At 37.9% G+C, this 20,514-nt stretch overlaps 1 protein-coding gene across 2 annotated transcripts in view; it reads left to right on the top strand.

The window, feature by feature from the left end:
- The window catches only part of grid1b (glutamate receptor, ionotropic, delta 1b), a 408,742-nt gene that overhangs the window by 341,800 nt on the left and 46,428 nt on the right, over window positions 1-20,514 (top strand). For both annotated transcript variants that reach the window (XM_055176548.2, XM_055176549.2), the window contains exons 5-8: window positions 1,015-1,068; window positions 8,679-8,852; window positions 10,947-11,108; window positions 14,445-14,564. In XM_055176548.2, the coding sequence (XP_055032523.2) occupies window positions 1,015-1,068; window positions 8,679-8,852; window positions 10,947-11,108; window positions 14,445-14,564 (510 nt within the window). The remainder of the gene's footprint in view (window positions 1-1,014; window positions 1,069-8,678; window positions 8,853-10,946; window positions 11,109-14,444; window positions 14,565-20,514) is intronic.

Below are 20,514 nucleotides of genomic sequence, written 5' to 3'. Positions count from 1 at the left end.
TGTTCAATGGTTTATATTCATTTTGTGTAATATTTAATTGTAATTACATTCAAAATATATTTTAAAATATTTTTGTATTACTTGCAAATCCTGAATTAAAGAAATGTCTAATAGTTATATAATCTTATGAATGTGCAGAGAGACCCAGTGTGCCACAGCAGAAACATCCTGCAAAGATGCATTCTTGAGTAGAGCCTTAAGGAGGCCACAGTCTTGCCATATGCCTCATAGTCACATCCATTATGCAATGCTTCATGAGCACATCACCGCTGCTGGGACCACCGAAGAAGACTAACAATTGGTCAGATTTACTGGCATGACCACTGACCAAAGCAATTTAAATCCTGAAAGCCCGGACTAGACACAATAGACGAAGTCCCTCTTGTCCAGTTACTGGAACAGTGGAGGAAAGAAGGCCTGAAGTATGACCGTTATAAGCAGTTGAGCAGTTGCAAAGGACACACTGGGAATGTGGAAGGCTTTGACCAGTCTAGCAAATTTCTAGTAGGATGAGGCTACTAGAATGGCCTCCTGATCAGTCCATCTCAATAAGGGGCAGAAATTCCGGAGCCGACACTATGGGAAAAAAACTCAAGGTGCTTCAGATTGCTAGTCCAGTACAGCGATTGCGAACAGACCGCGGGAAACCAGAATCTGAATGGATATAGAAAGAGAACATCTAAATCGCTAACAGAGGGGAGGGTGCTGCTTTTGAGCTTCCAGGGCCACTTTTTGGGCTGTAACTAAACTTGTATGACTACAGATAAAGGCAGCATCTTTTAAGTTTGTGATAAACATTGCATCTACGTTGATGTAGGATGTTTCGAGGGGCAAGGGGTGAGAGTAAGATGTAAGGACCTAAGACTCAAGCAGTGTTGTTCATGTCCTGCTAGTAGATTTTTCTACCAAATTCTCACCCAATGCTGTTACAAGTAATCTCTTTAATGCCAGACAGATCGTTCAACTCTTAACCAAACAGCTTACATTGTTTATTCTCTGTTCATCTCTCTTTAGGCAGTGGAGACTAACCTGGCCTCCAAAGACAGTCACTGGGTGTTTGTAAATGAGGTAAGGTCAGATTTATTACATCTTTTTCACCTCCTCATATCCTTCTTTCTCTGCCTTAATTTTTCATTAAGTTTAACTATAGTAACAGTTTAATGCAGTTCACTTTCATAAGCCCTATTTAAATGGTAATTGTCTCATGTGGATGTCTGTAAATATATTTGGATGCCTCCTCCGCGATAAAACTTGTGCGTGAGGGTGGAGTTAATTTCACGATGTGTGAGTTTTTAATTAAATAATTAAAACACCTAGATATGCCCTGCTTTTAAGGTTAATTACATGGTTATTCGCATGACCCCTATAGTTGGTTTAGAATTATATATATTTAAAAAATATTTGTGCTTTTTTAAATGTTTTTGTGACTTCCTTCTCTTTATTTATATCAGCTCCCATATATACTTCTCATCATAACAGTTATGAAGCTTTCAATGTTTTAAATGCAAGCCAAGAAAGATGCTTCAGAGGTGCAGAATAAACGCCAGTGCGTGACCATACGCTTTTCAGTGGTCTAAAATGATGGGCCGATGACTTTTGCATTGATTCTCTTTTTTAAACTTAGAGATGTGAATTTGGAAATTAAATACCACACGACCTTGGTTTTTGTAAAAAAAAAAAACAGTACACAGCAAAATCACCAGTGTTGGTGATAATACTAGACCTGGTGGTACCAATATATACACCAGCAGTGTTCGCTGGTGATTTTGCTACAGTATGTAAGTAACTCGGCAATATGGCAATAGTCAGCATAGAATCACCATAAGAAATTCTAAGAAAATGTTAAATTTATTTTTGTTTACAACATATATTGTTTATATATTTTCCAATAATTTATGATATACCTTACCATTATTTCTTATTTCTATAAACAGAAGTTATACATGTATCTTCACATCTGGGACCATTGGCAAAAACTTCTTCTTCAAGTTAATCGTATTTTTCAAGCTTGGTAAAGTAATAACTTTTTAAAGTCAGTTACATAAAAAGGTACATCTGTGTAATTTGAATTGGAAAAGTACTTTGAATTTCCATTTGGTTAACTACTACTTAGTCGAACTAGTTCTTAAGTTACTATGCAATTATTCATGCAGCTGACACCAGAAGGCAAAACTGATACCTAAATGAGACATATAAGAGAATAATCAGCCCTTATTATTCTAAGCTTAGAGATACTGCTGTCAGAAGCATAGCTTTGTGGGCAGCACATTAACATTGAGGCACAGCAGCACCTCAGGTAGCACAAGTTCAAATCCCAACTAAAGGTACTTTCCTGCCACTTTCTATTCCTGTCTCTCATCCTATGGTCATGTCCCTTAAAGGTGAAAAAACAAACAAAGAAACAAATGCAACCTCGCAAGCAAGACAATAAAGAGATATCCAATGTTTCTCATTTTGGTCTCATTTCTCTCCGACTTTCTCATGACACCCTAACCCAAACCCAGCTCTAACCCTAACGGCAGGCGACGACAATCGTTTAAAAATCAGGAAAAAAATATTATAAACCAATAGTTAAAGTGACATCCTAACCCAAATCCCAAATCTAACCCCAAACCTGAGCGACAAAGTCTGTGGTACGAACACAGAAAAATGCGGAGATCCCTGACAATGACACGGATAAATGAGCAAAATAGTGACTATTCCACGAAAATTTGTGAGATCATGTTGTCTTGATGCAGGTACAACCAGCAGATGTCCTCAACATGCCACGTTTGTGTAACTCTAAACAGTTAATCTAGTAGTTTGTGTAATTTAATATCTTACCTTTTGTCATAGTCAATGTAGTAGAATAAAAAACATTACATAGTCAATTTCACAGCAACTGCATCAGCGCTGGATACTGTGGTCATTTTATGTTACAGACCTCAGCAATGACCTTCTCCACAATGTAATTTGTCATTCTAAATGTGCGTGCAAATAGATTTGATTGGCTGTCAATGGTTTATCATTCATCAGTTGGAAAAAAATCACTCCGAAAGTGATATCAGTGATTTCGTTTATTGTATCTTTATTGTTATAGTTGTGGTGTGAACTCTATCCTAAACTATATTTTTATAGTTATCATCATTGTTGTTATAATGTGAACAGCCCTTAAAGGTCTGAACCACAGCACACTGTGTGTTTTTGCAGAGAACCCTTCTCGCAAGTCTCATGGATCCATTATACCCACTAAGCAAACATTCTTAATCATCTGTGATGCATATTAAAAGCAAATGACACAAGGGCAGATGGCATGCAAACGATCACATGTGAATGAATTTTCCTCGGGTAACTCAATCTGTGAGGCGCTTTCTTCATAAAAGCATCTGAACACCAAGCTCTCGTTTGGGTAATCTATGAAATATGATGCTTGACTGTTAAACAAGCTGTGACACATTACACAATGCTGTTAAATATCCCTTCCTGTTTACTAAATCATACATAGATGTGTGTTGACTCCATGAATGTCATGCAAAAGAAGAAGACATTTGAAAAGACACATGATAATGACATGCATGTCTTTGCTGCTGACTCTTCTAGGCAGTTTTCCGCTGAGATTGTCTGCTGGAGAAATTAGGTTTTTTTACATCCTAACAGTGTAAATCAATGTACATCATTTTGGACAGGAATGGCGAAATTCTGCAACAAATTAATAAACACAAGGAGACATTATAACCTATACACTATATTCAGTTACCACAGTTACAGTTACATTACACAGTACAGTGTGCAGGGATATCTAGTGATGTGGTGCGAGAACAACAACCTGCCTTGAATACAATGGACCTCCATAGCAGCTTTTATTGGCCAGGGATCAGCAAAGAAGCCTCCTAAGGGCACCTGCACCATGCACAGCTTAAATTGTTAAAATAGGTTTCAAAGAATTGCTATAGTTCTCACTTAGCTCAAAGTAGCTGTATTATGCATAAAAAATATAATTTTAGAACCACTAATATTTTATTTTGTGATATACAACGGGGTCTGTTGAATGCTTTAATCTGATTATTTGAGAAATGTTCCATGGGTGTTGATAATTTTCATGTAAACCACACACCTAACTTGTCAAATGTCTTAAAAACTCTACGATGGTGCGAGTTATCCTCTCCAACTGAAATCTCTTTCCTTGGACTACAATGACGCAAGGATTGTAGACAACAGTTTAAAAGAATTTGCTAATGACGATTCAAATGGGAGTTTTGAGCAGTGTAGAGTAGCGCTTGTTGTTTTTGTGGTTATGCAGACATATGTTTTAGTATCCTTACTAGGGTTGTGCATATGATATCGTCCATCGTGATGGTTGACTGACATCAAGATGGAGAGACAGCATCGTGATGCCACGCCCACACCCCACTTCGCTGCGAGTCGACATACACTAACTCTCTTCTATAGACTATAGTTAACCCACTCCCCCCCCGCCTAACGATATCATCGTCCATCGCGATGGTTTAACGTAACCATCGTAAAAGCCAATTTAGGGGACATCGCCCAACCCTAACACTTACCTAACGAATCTATTACATTCTGCTCAAGCCCCGCTAGCAAAGCCAATCGCTCCTGTTGGGAGCTGATCTTCCAAATATGGTAAAGAGCACCACATTTCCGCCACTCGCTTGAGGTATTCGGCCAATCACAATGCACTGGATAGCTGGCTAGTGGGAACACACCGTGCTTTCTCAGAAAGATGAGCTTTGTACAAATTGGTGCGTTTCATAAAGGCGGGGAATAAATGAGCAACAAAATTTAATGGTATTTGTAAAATAATGTGTTTTTGAACCATAAACCACGCAAACATTGTATTACACCAAATACATTATTTTAGTAACTTGATAAAGGCTCTTTAGAGGCATACTGTGCAAACATGTACATCCACCTGATTACTTTATTTAGCGTTCATGTGTTCGAATTTATCAACTGAATTCTAAATGAATATTGACTAGAGAGACGCTATGGTATTTTACAGTAAACGATTCAACAGGTTTATCGAAAATAATCACTTTGTTCACGAATCAGACTTGGTAAATGTTTTCCACTGACAAATAAAATAGTTCGCAAAGGAAAAGTGGTAGATCAGAGGGACAGCAATTTCTCCTCCCCGCTTGGAGCATTACGATCGATCCTGTTCCACTCCACAGTAGAGTTTCTGCAGTTCATTTGCTCCACAGAAACTCTGCTCTGAGCCATTTTGATACAAGAGGTAGCGATGCTCAGACATTAAAAAAGCAAAGGAAGATGACAGTATGGTGTTTCTTCACTATTGTGTAATTTCAATCAGTTGTAGGCAGTCATTTCTCACCTCCTGCATGTCACAGTCCACTATCCAGCAGGTTCAGCTCTCCCCACAGATGCTTCAAACGCCGATTGTGAAATTCTGAGGAGCAGCAGTGAGAACCCATCGGTGTACCGAAAACACTAGTAGGCTTTTAGTGGAAACATAGATCCTTGAAACCAGTATTCCCATGGGGAACATGAGGACATGCATTTAAATGGGAAAAAGATGTCTAGTTTTACATGGATCATGCGTGTCTTTCTGCTGCAGAATGTACAAGTATGCAAAAATACACATTTTCTATTATCTCCTCATGTCAGTTTGTCTCCATTTTTTATCAACCTGCAAAGGTCTGTGCACAATAAATAATATCTGAACAGCATCTTTCCGATGAATATTCCAGTAACAAAGCTGTTTAGCCTAATTTATTTACAAAGTATCTGCCATTGTATCTTTGCAAGTTAAATGCGAAGAGCGGAGTAGAGAAAACAAGCATAAGGGCTCATGGGAAATTAAATGCACAGACAATTATATTTTACATTCTGGGACTATGTTATTGCAAATACACTGTTGCAATTCAATTATGTTTTTATTTTTTCATGTCGATAGTTGTAGATAACATTTTGTTGGTATGCTTTTTCTATTGTATATGCTTTTATATGTCTTTTAGTCATGTGTATGCACCCTGCATTAAAATAGCATTTTAAAACACAATATGCACATTATGTACTATTCATCTAATCTTTTTTGGTCTTCCTCCATTCAAATAGACAGGACTTGATCTCATATGACTAAATATCCAGCCCAGTCTAATAACATTTTGTGATATAGTCATGCAATTTTTTTATTCTTTTTTAGTAATAGTGTTTTCGTGACCGTGTCACGAATTTTTGTTAAGGTGTCATTGTCATGTATTGGTTACTCAACTCTTTTGTCTTATATTCTTACCATTGTCGCTTCGGTTTAGGGTTAGATTTACGTAAAATGAAATCCTTACCCAAAACCAACTCTAACCCTAATGCCAGGCGACAATGGTTTTAAAATCAGAAAATATAAAAAAAATAATCAGAAATGTTTTTATAAACCAATACTTAAAGTGACATCTTAAAGGTATAGCGGAAGATTTTCTTTTTTCGGGTGGATCATCAAGACTATTGGTCATCCCAGTTGTCAATCATTCTGGTGATGTTTACGTAAGGCCGTCGTACGTACTCGTCCCTAGGTTCGCTTTCTGCACATGCGCACTTTCAGGTGTATATGTGTGGTGAACTATGGTTTAAGCCATTCATTGAAGCTCGCGTTTTCACTGTGTTTTTCAAAATGTCTGGGGGTCGCAAGAGAAAAAGTGTCTATGAATTGTATGACAAGAAGAGAAAGGCGTCTGAAGAAAGAGTGTTTCTGGGAGAATATTTCACACACTGGCGTGCGCTAAAAGCCCAGGTTGGGCTTCCCACTGATGCCTCAGTCGCGAAGTTTCTACTCGACAGGTAAAGTTTGTCATGCTATTTGGGGAAATCCATTTAAAATCACTGCTAGTAAAAGTTGATGTAAGCTATGACTAGCGATTGTAGCCCTGGCACAAGTCACAAACCACGCAGTCAATGTAAACATCTCAATTTATGAGCCATGCTAACACAGTCTCACCCCATGGCGTCAATATTTGACGAACTGGGGACTTCAATACTATTACGTCCGTTGCATTCTCTTTTCCTATTTTCTTACCATTTTCGCGTCGGTTTAGGGTTAGATTACGCAAAATTAAACAGTGTACGCGAAATTAAACAGTTGTCACCTGGCATTGGGGTTAGAGTTAGGTACGCGAAATTAAACAGTTGTCACCTGGCGTTGGGGTTAGAGTTAGGTTTGGGTAGGGATGTCATTATGTAAATCTAACCCTAAACCGACGCGAAAATGGTAAGAAAATAGGAAAAGAGAATGCAACGGACATAATAGTATTGAAGTCCCCAGTTCAGACTCAACAGCGGCCCTCCAAGCTCGCCAAGGAGCAGAACACGCATCTGCCCGGTAAGCCAATCCGGGACAGGGCGCACCGCGATGGGCAGCAGAACCAAAGCAGGGGATACTGCGGCAGAACCCGACTCCGTCGCTGGGTTCAGTTCAGGCTGTGTCATTCTGTCAGGAATAAACCGATGAGAACCCAATTGCAGACGGTGTCAAGGTTGAACGGAAAGGCTTTATTGGCCAAACATGAAAACAAAACCCACGTGGGGGCAAAACAACATACAGACACGGTATACTTTCAAAACTGCCCTACTGAAAAATCCAGCTAAGACCAGCATAAGCTGGTGAGCTGGTTTTAGCTGGTCCCCAGCTTGGTTTTAGCTGTTTTTGCTGGTGTAGGAAGCTGGTTTTGCTGGTGTAGCAAGCTGGTCTAGCTGTGTTTTGGTCACATTTTAAGCTGGTCTAGCTGGACTTAGCTGGTCATGCTGGAATACCAGCTGGCCCACCAGCATGACCAGCTTTGTCAGGCTGGGAGGACCAGCATAAACCACTTTAAACCAGCTACAACCAGCTAAAACCAGCTACCAGCTTATGCTGGTTTTAGCTGGATTTTTCAGTAGGGGGGACAGACTTACTAGACAAAAGACTTGACTAACTTGATGTCTATAAACTCTAGACTCTGTTTACATAAACAATACAAAATGACACAGCACATGACAATGAACACAAAAGTATTATATAGGAAAAAGCTAAACGAGACAAAGAGGCAAGACAGGTTATGGGTATAAACTAATGATAAGTCATAAACAGGGATAACAGTGGGGGGGGGAGAGACATGAGACGAGACACGCAAGCACGCAGCCTATAAAAATCACGTGCTGGCACACTAAACATGGGTCTGTCATGATCCTGCCTCTAGACTCTAGAGTAGAACTATGACAAAAAGGGAAGAATCATGACACTATCATAAAAAAAGAATATAAAATTTACGTGACTATATCACAAAATTTCATGAGACTGGGTAGGAAATATCTGTCTGGAGTCGTTGCAAATATGGCCACCAATTGCAGAGACTTTAGTTTAGTTTGGGTCACAAAGTTCACCAAAAAGTATTTTTCCCATAATTTAATGTCATCCTCCAGGTGTATATGGCTATTAATAATAACCGTCATTTTACCATGTAGGTTTACTATAGTCCCAATATAGTTCAGCTATTAGTAACCTACTGCTAGCCTAAATAACCTATGAATTTGGTTACATGTCATTTTTGTCAAAATTGTCACAATTTATTTGCGAGATGTATAAAATTTCATCATGAAAGCAAAGTCAACGATGACAAGGTGATTGGTGTCATTTTTTTATTTTAAAGTCACTGTTAATTCAAAGCCATCTGTATTGTGTTTGCGTGTAGGAGATCAGTGATAGTGAGATTATGGAGCTGGCCCACAAGTCCTTGGGCAGGATGACCGTTGTCAGGCAGATCTTCCCATTGTGGAGAGACAGCGGTGTGAGCTGTATGAGAAACAATCACCGCATCTCATCCTTGCTCTGTGACCCTCAGGAAGGCTACCTGCAGTCGCTGGAGGTCAGTAACCATAGCAACAGCTTCATCACATGTTCATCATAAGGTTGCTGAGATATACAAATGCTAGTGTCAAGCACAAACCCTGCATTTAGCAAAACAATTGGGTATACTGTTATATACTGTACCTAGCTTAATAGTTTTTATTTTTGTTTACATTTATACCATGACTAGAATCCCAATTTTTTCCATCCTTAATGTTTTGCTTCTGTTTAAGACTAATGTGACTTCCACATTCCTGCCTTGAACCTGTCTGAACACACAGTTTCATAGTAGTAAACAGATGGTGGAGGTTTGTGCCACACCCCCTCTGGGGATTTTTGTCCTCAATAATTCATGAAAATGAGGGTTCAGTGTTCTTTGATGTTTAATCACCTTGACAAGCCAACCACTGGTTCACGGTGATGACAAGCCTGTCAGCTTTCTGTCTGCAAATCTGCCGTGTCAACATAAGTCTCCACCTTTGTGTGCCTTTCTCCGTCACTCAAGAAACCAACGTCCAGAGAAGTCATCCGCCTAGGTATCGCTAATACCACCAATATGGTTCAATTGATGGTCAGTTCCAGTAAAGTGTGACAAATGTCTTCCTGTATGAACCTGTCAGCTCTACTACTGTGGCAGTCATTCAGTGAACCGGGGGTCGTCATTTGTACAAAAGGACAGGTGCTATGTTTTATACATCAAGTAAAACGGTGACTGACTGACACCTAGCAGCTTGTCACCCAGCAGATGTCATTCATTTCATACTTGGATGAAAAACGGACTTGGAGTTTGATTTGCATCAGAAGGGTCATGGACATTGATGCACAGTCAGTAGATGATGTCCCTGGAGTCAATATCTGCTACCTTACACCACATAACTTGGATGTGTCTATATTCTGATTTTGGTTATGTCTTTTTTGTGAGAAAATTGATCATTTTAGAAAAATACAGGGCTTCCCATTCTGAGTAACATTTTCTTTAAATTGTTTTTTTTATTCAAGAAGGGAACAAATTGCATTGCCAAATAAATGCATTTTAATATAATTTGAGATATAATTATGCCTTCAGAGAGGTGATGGAGTTGACACTTGAAGTAGAAAGGCCCAGACGAATTGTTTAAAGTTTCTTCAAGACATTTTTTCAGGAGAAAATTACCTTGACACTTCCAAAAAGTCATTTTGCTTTGTGAAGAATGATTATCTTTTCATTTCAAATGGGTCACAAAAGAAATTTTAAAATCAATATATTCAAAGCTGCACGTTGTCATGTAACAATAGGGAGAAATTTGCTGTAACTTCCAGTTATCCTCAGACATTTGTCCTCCAAGTGTGGTTATGACTGTCTTCACCAAACACACGCCCTGGGTTTTACAGCTCCAGATTTTGTCTCGGTAAAAACATTGGTGTGTGGGGATTGTTATCTGTCTTGTCGGGTTGGAGAAATGTGTTGATATCAATGTGTGTGTTTGTGGCCTCATGTGGTCCATATTTAAAGAACTGTGTTGGGCGTACCGGTGTGGCAACCAGGTACTTTACTATTTTTTCTTAAGGCAACTCAATAAAACCTCTTTTTTAATATAAAACAAACATTCTGTTAATAAATTGTAAGTATACACTATCGGATAAAACTGTCAACATAAGGTCCCAGCTGTCACTGGGCAGTTCCCTTTAAAAGGTCCTAATATGTACCATGACGGTACAGATGTGTTTATAATTGAAATACTAATATGTACCTTTGAGGTACTAATATGCATTTTTAACATTTTTTCTCCTATTTTATTCTGACAGTGTAGGATTGATATTGATAATGAAAAGCCATATTACAAGTCTATATTTAACATGTATCCATTTAGCAGGCTTACATAACTTACACCCAGACTTATGTTGCTTAAATTCAAAGCAAACATTTTTGCCTTGGCCAAATCTGTACATACTGTACAGGAAAACATATAATTATAACATAATCTATTCGTCTATTTTTTACTTTATTTTTGTAATTTTTGTATAACATAAATAAATAAATCAAGTTTCATGAAAAATAGCTTATGCTACATACATGTAAGGTACTTTAGCTAACTTTGTTTTGCAATAAGTTTTTGTTTTGTTTTTATTACAGGTCTCCAATCTGTACCTTTATGACAGTGTACTGATGCTGGCCAATGCTTTCTACAGAAAACTAGAGGACAGAAAATGGCACAGCATGGCCAGCCTCAACTGCATCAGGAAGTCAACCAAACCCTGGAACGGAGGATGGTCCATGCTGGAGACAATCCAAAAGGTGTGACATCAAGTTTTTTTTTTTAGGGCTATTAAAGGTATTTCATATCTGGCCAACAAAACAATGATTGCAAGACACACACACATGCACACACAGTGTCCTCCATAAGTAGTGGGAGAGCAAACATTTTTACATTTTATTAACACATAATTGCTTTACCATCAAAGAACAACAACCTCCTGACATCTTGACATATACGTGTTGTCACCAAATGCAAGACTTAGACTGCAAAAGCAATGATTTTATGTATGAACAAATAATGTATCAGTTTAACATGCATCACTCAATATGCTTATATATATATATATATAGGGCTGTCAAAATTACCATGTTAATAACACGTTAATAAGATGTTAATAACGCATTAATAACGCGTTAATGCAAATTTATTTTAACTGCACCAGTTTTATTGATGTGCGCTTAACGCAATGCACAATTTCTGTTTGGCCCTTGGTCTAGCCCATAGTTGGATAAATTACGACGTAGCCTTAGACAGTAAATGTCATGTTGTCTGAACGAGTCTAAGGTTTTTTAACTTACGCTCTTGTTTAGCAAGTCCAATGCTCTAAATAATCATTAAACATCTAAAATAATCTTTATTTGTATGTTTTCTGAGAGGTGTACCATCCTAAATGCTTAATCTGTTGCAAAGATGCATGTCCATCCACATGCGCGTCTGACATTTTGGATCTGGTTTTAAAACATGCGAGAGTGCAGAGATTTGCTTGAAGTTAAAATAATTATTAAGAGAGATAAAGTTCAGGATCTGATTAATGTTAAAAGAGTTATTAAGAGTGCATACAAATGCTCGAGTGTGCGACCCCGATATATATATATATCTACCACAGAATTACAGAAAAATATCTGTTTTGACAAGAATTCATGCAGATATAATCTGTTGAATCTTAAGTGAATGTTTGGTAAACTTTTGTGGAAAATTATCTGATGTGTAACTGTGATGTGTGGGGGAGGACAGAACACAATTCCAGACAGCTCTTGAAGAAAAAGACTTTTATTATTAAGAGAAACACCCTCAAGGGATTAAAACAATGTCAATAATCCAAATAATATAACATAACGTGACACTTAGCAGGGTGAGACGAGACAGGAACACACAACATCATTGCAAGATGAACAATGATCCGCACAAGACAGCAGACACAAAGGCATTAAATAGGGGAGAACAAAACTAGGGAACGAGGACACACAGGTGAAAGGCGTTAACTAATAATGAATAATTAACGGGAAAACAAGGGGGCGGGGACAACACTAAAGACAGGGGCGTTTTTTAAACAGAAACGGTGATGTGTTGAACACCTTGTTCTAATGACGCAAGAGTTGCAACAGCAGTAAAATACCTTCGAAATTACAGTCACTGCACTTGCTCTCCAGAATGAAAGACTACATTCCAACTTAAACCCATCGTATGAGCTGTCTCTTTAGTACCACATGGTTTGTTTACATGTTGCTGCTGAATGGACTGCAGCTCTGACACACCCACCAAACAAAACGTATCTCAAACCCCGTTGCATACCAACGCATACGTTTCCAGGAAACATTCACACCGGTAACCAACGTTGTACACCATTTTAAACTTGAACGTGCCCCAGGAGAGCACGAGGTACATAAAACACAGGCCACGTGACTCTCCACACAAAAACAAAACAACAATAAGGGCTGTCATGATCCCGCACATGAAACAAGGCAAAATACAGAGCTGACAGGATCATGACATTTAACATTATATAAGATCTTAAAGCTGTCTGTCTCAATGTCAATCAAACAATAAAAGAAAGAAAAAAGTTGAACATATATTGATATTGTGTGTGCCAAATGTATAGTTTTTACCATTGAGTCTAATGTATGAATGTGGTCATTTCTGTGCTAATTTTTTAATTTTCTTAAAATAAACTTAAAATAAACTCAGATTCCAACAAATCATGCATTGTTTTGAAGTTTTTTAGAGAATGTAAAAATATAAATAACAATTTTTTGAAAATTAGCTTATTTCGATTCAATTAGCCAGAACGGGTCACAAATGATGCAGCAGCAAACAGAAATGGGGAAAGAAAGGGGTCTTCCGAAAGGAAAATTCATATACAAAACAATGGCTGATGGTTCTGTGGAAAATGTAAACAGGCTGATGTAAACCTAATTTCCATAAAGAATCTATATTTGTCCAGGCCCATGTTGATTAGAGTATTAAAAACTTCAAAAGTGTTCAATTAGGGTAAATATAGAACAGATAAAAATTTGCCAATCATGTGTTTAATCTAGATTAAATATTTTAATTGATTGACAGCCCTATATATATTATATAGCTTTTTGGAATGCCAGTTGCTTCCATCTCAATTGCTTCTGCACTCCCATCTTACTCCTGCTTTGCTCTTAAACACAAACACAGTGGCTGATTTGAGATCTCTGTTGGTTGTCTTCACTCAGAGCTCTCTAAGGGTCCGCTAAAAGCGGCATGCTTGGCAATATCAGTTGATGTTCTATCATGACGAGTCGATGTCTCTGAGCTCTCAGGGGCAACAGGCGGTCTACTGTGTTCTTCAATTTCATGCTCTTTTAACATTATATGAGCCCAAAAAAGAAAAAAAACGACACAGAGCCCCTAATCGGCCCCGTGAGGGACAGGCCTCAGATACATTTATCTTTGAAACTTCAGCTGGCCCTCTAACATCAAACCATCGGCCATTCACGATAATTGAAGCGTGAATGGCATGTGGGCATCTTTTCAAATGTTGAAATACCCACGATGCTCTAAATTAAACATCAAAAAGCTTACATGAAATCGTCTGGAGCATAAAGAATGGCACCCTTTCATAAATAAAATAAAATGTCATCCTTGTATAAAAAATAATATACTGTATAAGCCAGTAACAGATATTTGAAGTGTCTACTTTTCATGCTAGGTTAATTTTATGCCAGAGAATAATCTATCAAACACATCAAATATGTAAATCACAATACAACAGTAATAGTAAGCGATAATTTACACTGTCAAAATAATGCCCATAGCTTTCACTGCTTCTTTCAAAAAGTACACTTTTGTTTCTAAAGAGTTTATATAAGTAACTCAAAGGAAAATATTGGTTACCAAAGTATACATATCTATATGGATAAGGGTACTGCCCCAGTAACAGCTTGGGACTAGTTTTCTGACACTGAAAATTTTGCATTTAATCTTTATTTTTAAAGTAATGGTACACCAAATTGTTCAGCATTCACAGACATAGCCAGCATACCAGCTACAGTATATTACTGTTTATTTGTTTTTATTGTTTCGCTTTATTGTTTAGCAATTGAAAAAAAAACATCTGTTCCTCACAGGGCCAAATCACTGGGCTAACCGGAATTATGGACTTCATGGATAATGGATCGAATTCCCACGTTCAGTTTGAGATTCTGGGAACCAGCTTCAGCGAGACGTTTGGCAAAGACATAAAGCGGGTGAGTAAAATCACTTTGGCTTCCATTACTCGGACCTGGTGTAAACGCTGTCTTTCACCATTATTTTTATATTACTTTTTCATTACCACTCGCCTTAGGTAAAATGAAAACACAAATCGAGTTCCCTGCGATTCCTCATAGATGACTCAGAGGGCAAGTAATCTGGTTGGTTGAACTGCTCGCCATTGAGAACAACTTGATTTGACTGGGTAGATTGTGTACCCATTCTGCTATTTGACTGCTCACCTCAGTGTCAGGCGGCCGACAGGCATGAGTAAACAGCAATGAGGAGTCACACCTCTGCGGGCCTGACCAGCCAGACCAAATGCACTGTAATTCAGCCTGTACGACATGCAGATATTGCACCGTGTCAACATTTACCCCCGAACGCAAAAAAAAAAAAAAAAACCTGCAGGCTCAGTTTGTCAAACTGTTCAATGTTATTGTCTACCCTTACATGCTTTGCTTTGTCCATGTTTGGGAAATGTTTCCATATATCGACTACAGACAAATAGCTTGCCGCCTTTCGGGATTAGCCACTTTTTGAGCTTTGTTTTTGTAGCCGTAAACTGTTTGGTCCATCCATCATTTAAAAGAAAGGAGTAATATAAATTACAGGAGAGGAAACTATCTGCTGGTAATGAAGATTTAATCACCCTGCATCCCAGCCTGAATTATGAACCCACTGTATCACATTATGGCCATTAGGATCCGCAGTGGCATGGCCATTTACTCCCTGCCCGCACGCACCCAAGCCCCGGCTCCCCTTCATACAAAGCACATTTATTAGCTGTAATGAAAGGCAAGGACGGCTAATGGTACGTCAAGTGTACTCAGTGCTGTTGTTGTTCATTATTAGAGTGCCAGCTTCGGTCTCCTAACCAGTGCCACCCAAGAAGAGATTAATTTAACCAACTGCATTTCCACCCTACTATGGAGACAAATAAGTGAGCCGTGCTGTTAATTTGACATATGTCATGGTTTGAAGACATTCTCTGGTTAAATGAGAAAACCTTTGGAGGTGAAAGCGGAAAGTTCCATCTGGGTCTAGCGTTGTCTCTTAAGTGACAACTCAGTGAGCTGTGTTTGCTTTCGTCTCATCTCAGTTTTAAGTCTGTCACTGGAAATGGCTTTTTCTGACTGCTGTTTTCTAGAAGCACATTAGCTCCTTAACAAAATCTAGACAGCTGTCTATCTGCACCACATTGTGCCTGTTTTCAATGCAAGGGCACAAATGGTAGAAGAACCATTTTAGCTGTTTGGTTCCTAAAATAACCTTTAACATTTCATTTGGGGAACCAAAAATGGTTCTTTTAAAGTATTTCGTCATTGTGAAGAACAACCATTTAGCTGGTTTTCCACATTAGTAAACCTTGCATCAGCTGATAGTCAGCTGTCCTTGTTATGTACCAATACTGTTACCACACCTATCACAGTGCTTCATTTCGCATGAAGTTTTGCCCAGTACAGATCCATACCACTAACACTAATGGTGTTCAATATTATTGTAATAAATATACTTTTGTCAAAGTGGTCCTCACTGAAAAGTAATCAATCTGTGAGCATGTTAGTTAAGTGTCCACATCGCATTACAAATTGCTTTTAAAGGCGTTCTAATCGAATCTGTGCGACGTCACTTTTTGTTGATGTTTGAACTGTTTTCAAACAAGCGGAGCGTAGCTAACTCCCCCCCTCTCCTTCCGTGCTTTCATGAACGTGCCCAACCCTCACCCCAAATCCTTCTCGTTGTTTATTGGCTGGAACACTTTGTTATGTTTCGTGGTGCTAGGTTTCGCCACTGTGTTGTTATTGCCATTTTTGGAGCCTGGGCTGTCTACAGAGATAGCGTTTTTTTACAGTTTGATCAGCGGTCAGCTAGCAAGCAGATAGTGAGGAGATGTTTGCTGTATGTAACAAAAACTGTTTTATGGTCTAAAACGTGTGAATTCGCTTAGAGCACCTTTAAAAGGTGAGGATTTTTCGATTCACACACTAGACAGGATCAAACTTAATTATGACATTCGCCCATTCCTTTGAAGGTTCTTGGTATTAGGTTTATTAATTGTATATTTTTTCTGCGCATGCATTTATTACATTTTGTGAAATTCTTGCATTTTGTATGGGTTTATAACGTTTGTTTTTTCCCACATTAACCCTTATGTGTTGTTGGGGACATTTTCATCCACTGGGGGGTTTTGGAGTCTTAATTTGGCCACAACTGTCTCTGTGATTTTTGGTGACAAATCTTATATTGACACATATTTTGAGAAAATGCTTTGAATAAAAAAAAAACTCAACTATAAACCATGGGCAAATTTACTACCCTTTCATGTTGTTTGTGGATGAAAACATTCACAAAATTAAACGGCTGTGAAAATGTATCAAATTGATTTATTTATTTTGCATAAATCTGTTAATCAACCTCAGTATTACCGAGTCCCTAAGGTGACATTGGAGTAAAAAATCTAAAGTTTAGTTTCATGTGCTCACACGAAACTTCATGTGCAGATTTTTTTTTTAAAGGTTAGTTTTGCGATAGTTTCACGTGCGCACACGATAGTTTCACATGCACACGTGAAACTAAACTTTATTTAATTTTTGCTCCATGTTTCCTTGGGGGCTCCGTACAGTATTGATCAAAACTACCAAATGTTTACAAAAATGATATGATTTTAACTCTTTAATTGCCAAGTTCACAAGGAAACAACACACAAAATTACCTTTTTCTGGATGTCTTGGGCATGTCAAAGAACAGTAAAAACGTTGGCTTTGATGCATTTTAGTTTTTGTGAAGCATCAGATTAGATGTTTTTCTCCTTCATTTACAGTTTGTGGCTGTTTTTGCCCTATTGACTTACATTAAAACAACATTTTTTTTTTTTGATTGCAAAGTCATCACATAATATAATCATGCATTCTTGATTGTTGGTGGTTTTTCCTTTTGCTAAGAGGTAAAATTTGTCATTTTACTGTTGATCACCATTATGTGGCACCATTAAACCTTTAGTAGGCCTGTGCTAAAACAAAGCCTCATTTCTGGCTTGTACATTGAGTTATATAGAGTATAACAGCATATTAGAGAGAGTGTGCGTGTGCGTGTGTGTAGCTGCCTGTGTCTGCTATAAATATGGCCATTGAGTGAACTTGTTTTACAGGGACTTTGGGCAAGTTTCCTTTGTGCTTTATATGGAGAACACTGTTCTGTGTTTACCGAGATAATGCCTAAGTGGTGTGTTTTAAACGAGTCTTTTATGAGGTTCCATTTCGGTTACAATGCAGTAAAACTTTATATGTAGACAGCAAGCCAGCACACTATTTTGAAAAAAAAAAGAGTTGTTGTTTATCTCTGTCCCACATACAACACAATTACATGCAAAACCATCCTCGTTTACTTTACCATTTACTCCTAATTGTAACAACAACAGCAGAAAAAAGTATAATGCGATCATTATTACAGATTACAATTTGTTGGCATTATGACAGTAAATAAGGAAGAGATTTAATTAGCCAATTAGCCTAATTTGTCTGCTTTCTGGAAATAAAATATTTGAGTAATGGAGATCTCATTTTCTAATGTACCTGTAACAAGCTTTGTTATTATAGTACAAATTCATGAAAGGCTGTAGAAGAGAAAGAAAATGAACAAAAGCATGTGGGGGAACAATAGAGAGTTATTACCACTAAAATTGGTCTGATTGTCAAAATCTATGAACATAGGGGTCTAAAATAATAACCAGGGATCAATGGTTATTATGTAGCTACATTAGTAATACTAGAATATTCAGTTTTCTTTCATATTCATTTATTAACTGTGATTAACACTAGGTTATGGTTAAACTTGTTTAAGCAATGTTCACTAATCTTCATTGTAAACTGTTTACTTTTAATACACATGCAAGACACAGTAAATTACTTGCATGAATAGCAAAGAGCTTAGAGGTGGCAGCTATGATAAATCATATAACACAACTGTGAGACTTGATTTTCGCATTACCTGATTTTACTGAAAAAAATAAAACAATTGAAGACCAATAGTAAGTCCAATGATAACTACATACAAAAATAATACAATGGAACCTTTTATTTTTATTTTGCGATTTGTTAAAGTTGCATTTGGCTGTTAGCTTGCGTTCCTGTTGGTTATAGAGAAATTAAAGCATGCAGTAGACACTTTCAGCCAGGGAAGCAACTGCACCAAATTGTGAAGTGTTTAACTTTCTGTATTATTTTGAATACATTGATTTAGAAAAAGATAGGTGGAGTTGCTTAAAATATAATATATTATAATATTTTACAGTATATAAATGTTTTGATGCATAAAATGCATATTTGAGCAGTCTTAATTTAACTTTTTTCCCTGCCAGCATTTTTAAAAAAGTTGCTAGTCAGCGCCAGCACTTTTTATGATTTTCACAAAAGTTGAATTCCTTTCCAGAAAGTGTTCTTTTTTAAATATATAAACTTACAATATATCAAATGATAGAATAGGTTGTCTGCTTTTAAACCACAGCAAAAAAAACTTTTCATCTTATATTCATTTCTTCTCTTTTTATCATCTCTCAAATATGGGTAGGTTTCTTCAAAAGCGCCAGATTTTGAACAAAAAGCTGTTTGTTAGAGATAAGATTCAAAGCAATAATCCAAACATACACAGAGTATTAACTGCTTTTGGATCCGTAGATGCTGTAGTGCAGGGGTGGGTATTCCTGGTCCTGGAGGGCCACTGTCCTGCAAAGTTTAGCTTCAACCCTAATCAAACATACATGCAAGTCATTTCCAAATCATCCTGCAGCCTTTGATAAGATTTTCCAGGTGTGTTTGATTAGGGTTGAAGCTAAACTTTGCAGGACAGTGGCCCTCCAGGACCAGGAATGCCCACCCCTGCTGTAGTGTTTAATAAGTTGGGTAAGAGCACCACCTAGTCAATAATAGCAAAAATATTGATTGCCGTAAAAACTCATCATTGGCAAGGAAACGTTTTCTCTTAATTGACGAGATATCTCATAATTGACAGGGAAAGAGTAACTGTGTATTCACACTGAGGGGCAACCTTACGATCTCTCTGATGAAGCCAATACGGAAGTGATTTAAACTACAATTCATCAACTGGCCACTAGAGACTGGCTGTCAATTCCCATAGACCTCCATGTTAAAATGGCCAACTTTACAGTAGAAAATAATATGTTTACAGCCTGGTACAAAAATTGTTTATGCTCTGTATAGCTAATTTTGCCCTTCATGACAACTGTGACAGGGTGAATTTTTTTTGTAACTCATCCGTTTAAATTATATTAATCCTTAAAGTTCTGCATAATTAAGGGCGTGGCCACTTGAGTGACGATTGAACAGCCACTGCTGTCACTATAGTCGAGCTAGGGGGCGGGGTTTAGCAACCAGTCACTTCAGCTTACACATTTTTCGGATATCTGCAAGTGATGTGCAGTGACGCGCGGCCAAGATGGCGATGGCAGGCACCGCCTAATTTAAGCTTCAAAAACGATCTTTAGAACCTATGGGTTATGTCACGGACACTACGTCCATCTTTTTGTACAGTCTATGGTTCACACCAGACGTGGAAGAGAAGGAAAAACATGATTTTCGCTCGTAGTTGGACGCTTGAACATTTTGAGTTTACTCACTACATTCGCATGTAAAATTCTAGTCATAAAATTGGCGTCATGGGAGGGGCTTATACAACTCACATTGAGTAAACTTACCAGATTGTTCAACCTCCTCACTCACTTTCTTCCAAACAAGATCTTTTTAATTTCTGTAAAAGTACGAAGATGTCTCGTGTAGCGATGATAATTGTCCTCCATTGTTGTTTTGTTGTTCTGCCTCATCTCGCTTCCTGTAATCACGTCACTGCTAGAGCAAGCTCCTGATTGGTTAACGTGGCCTGAAAATCCGCCAAAGTTCAGATTTTTCGGATCACGCGTCAACGCTCAAT

This window comes from Misgurnus anguillicaudatus, chromosome 4 (assembly GCF_027580225.2).
Source record: "Misgurnus anguillicaudatus chromosome 4, ASM2758022v2, whole genome shotgun sequence".
In the NCBI taxonomy this organism is placed as follows: Eukaryota; Metazoa; Chordata; class Actinopteri; order Cypriniformes; family Cobitidae; genus Misgurnus; species Misgurnus anguillicaudatus.
Note: the sequence above shows the minus strand (reverse complement) of the source record. Positions and strands in the feature narration are given on the sequence as shown.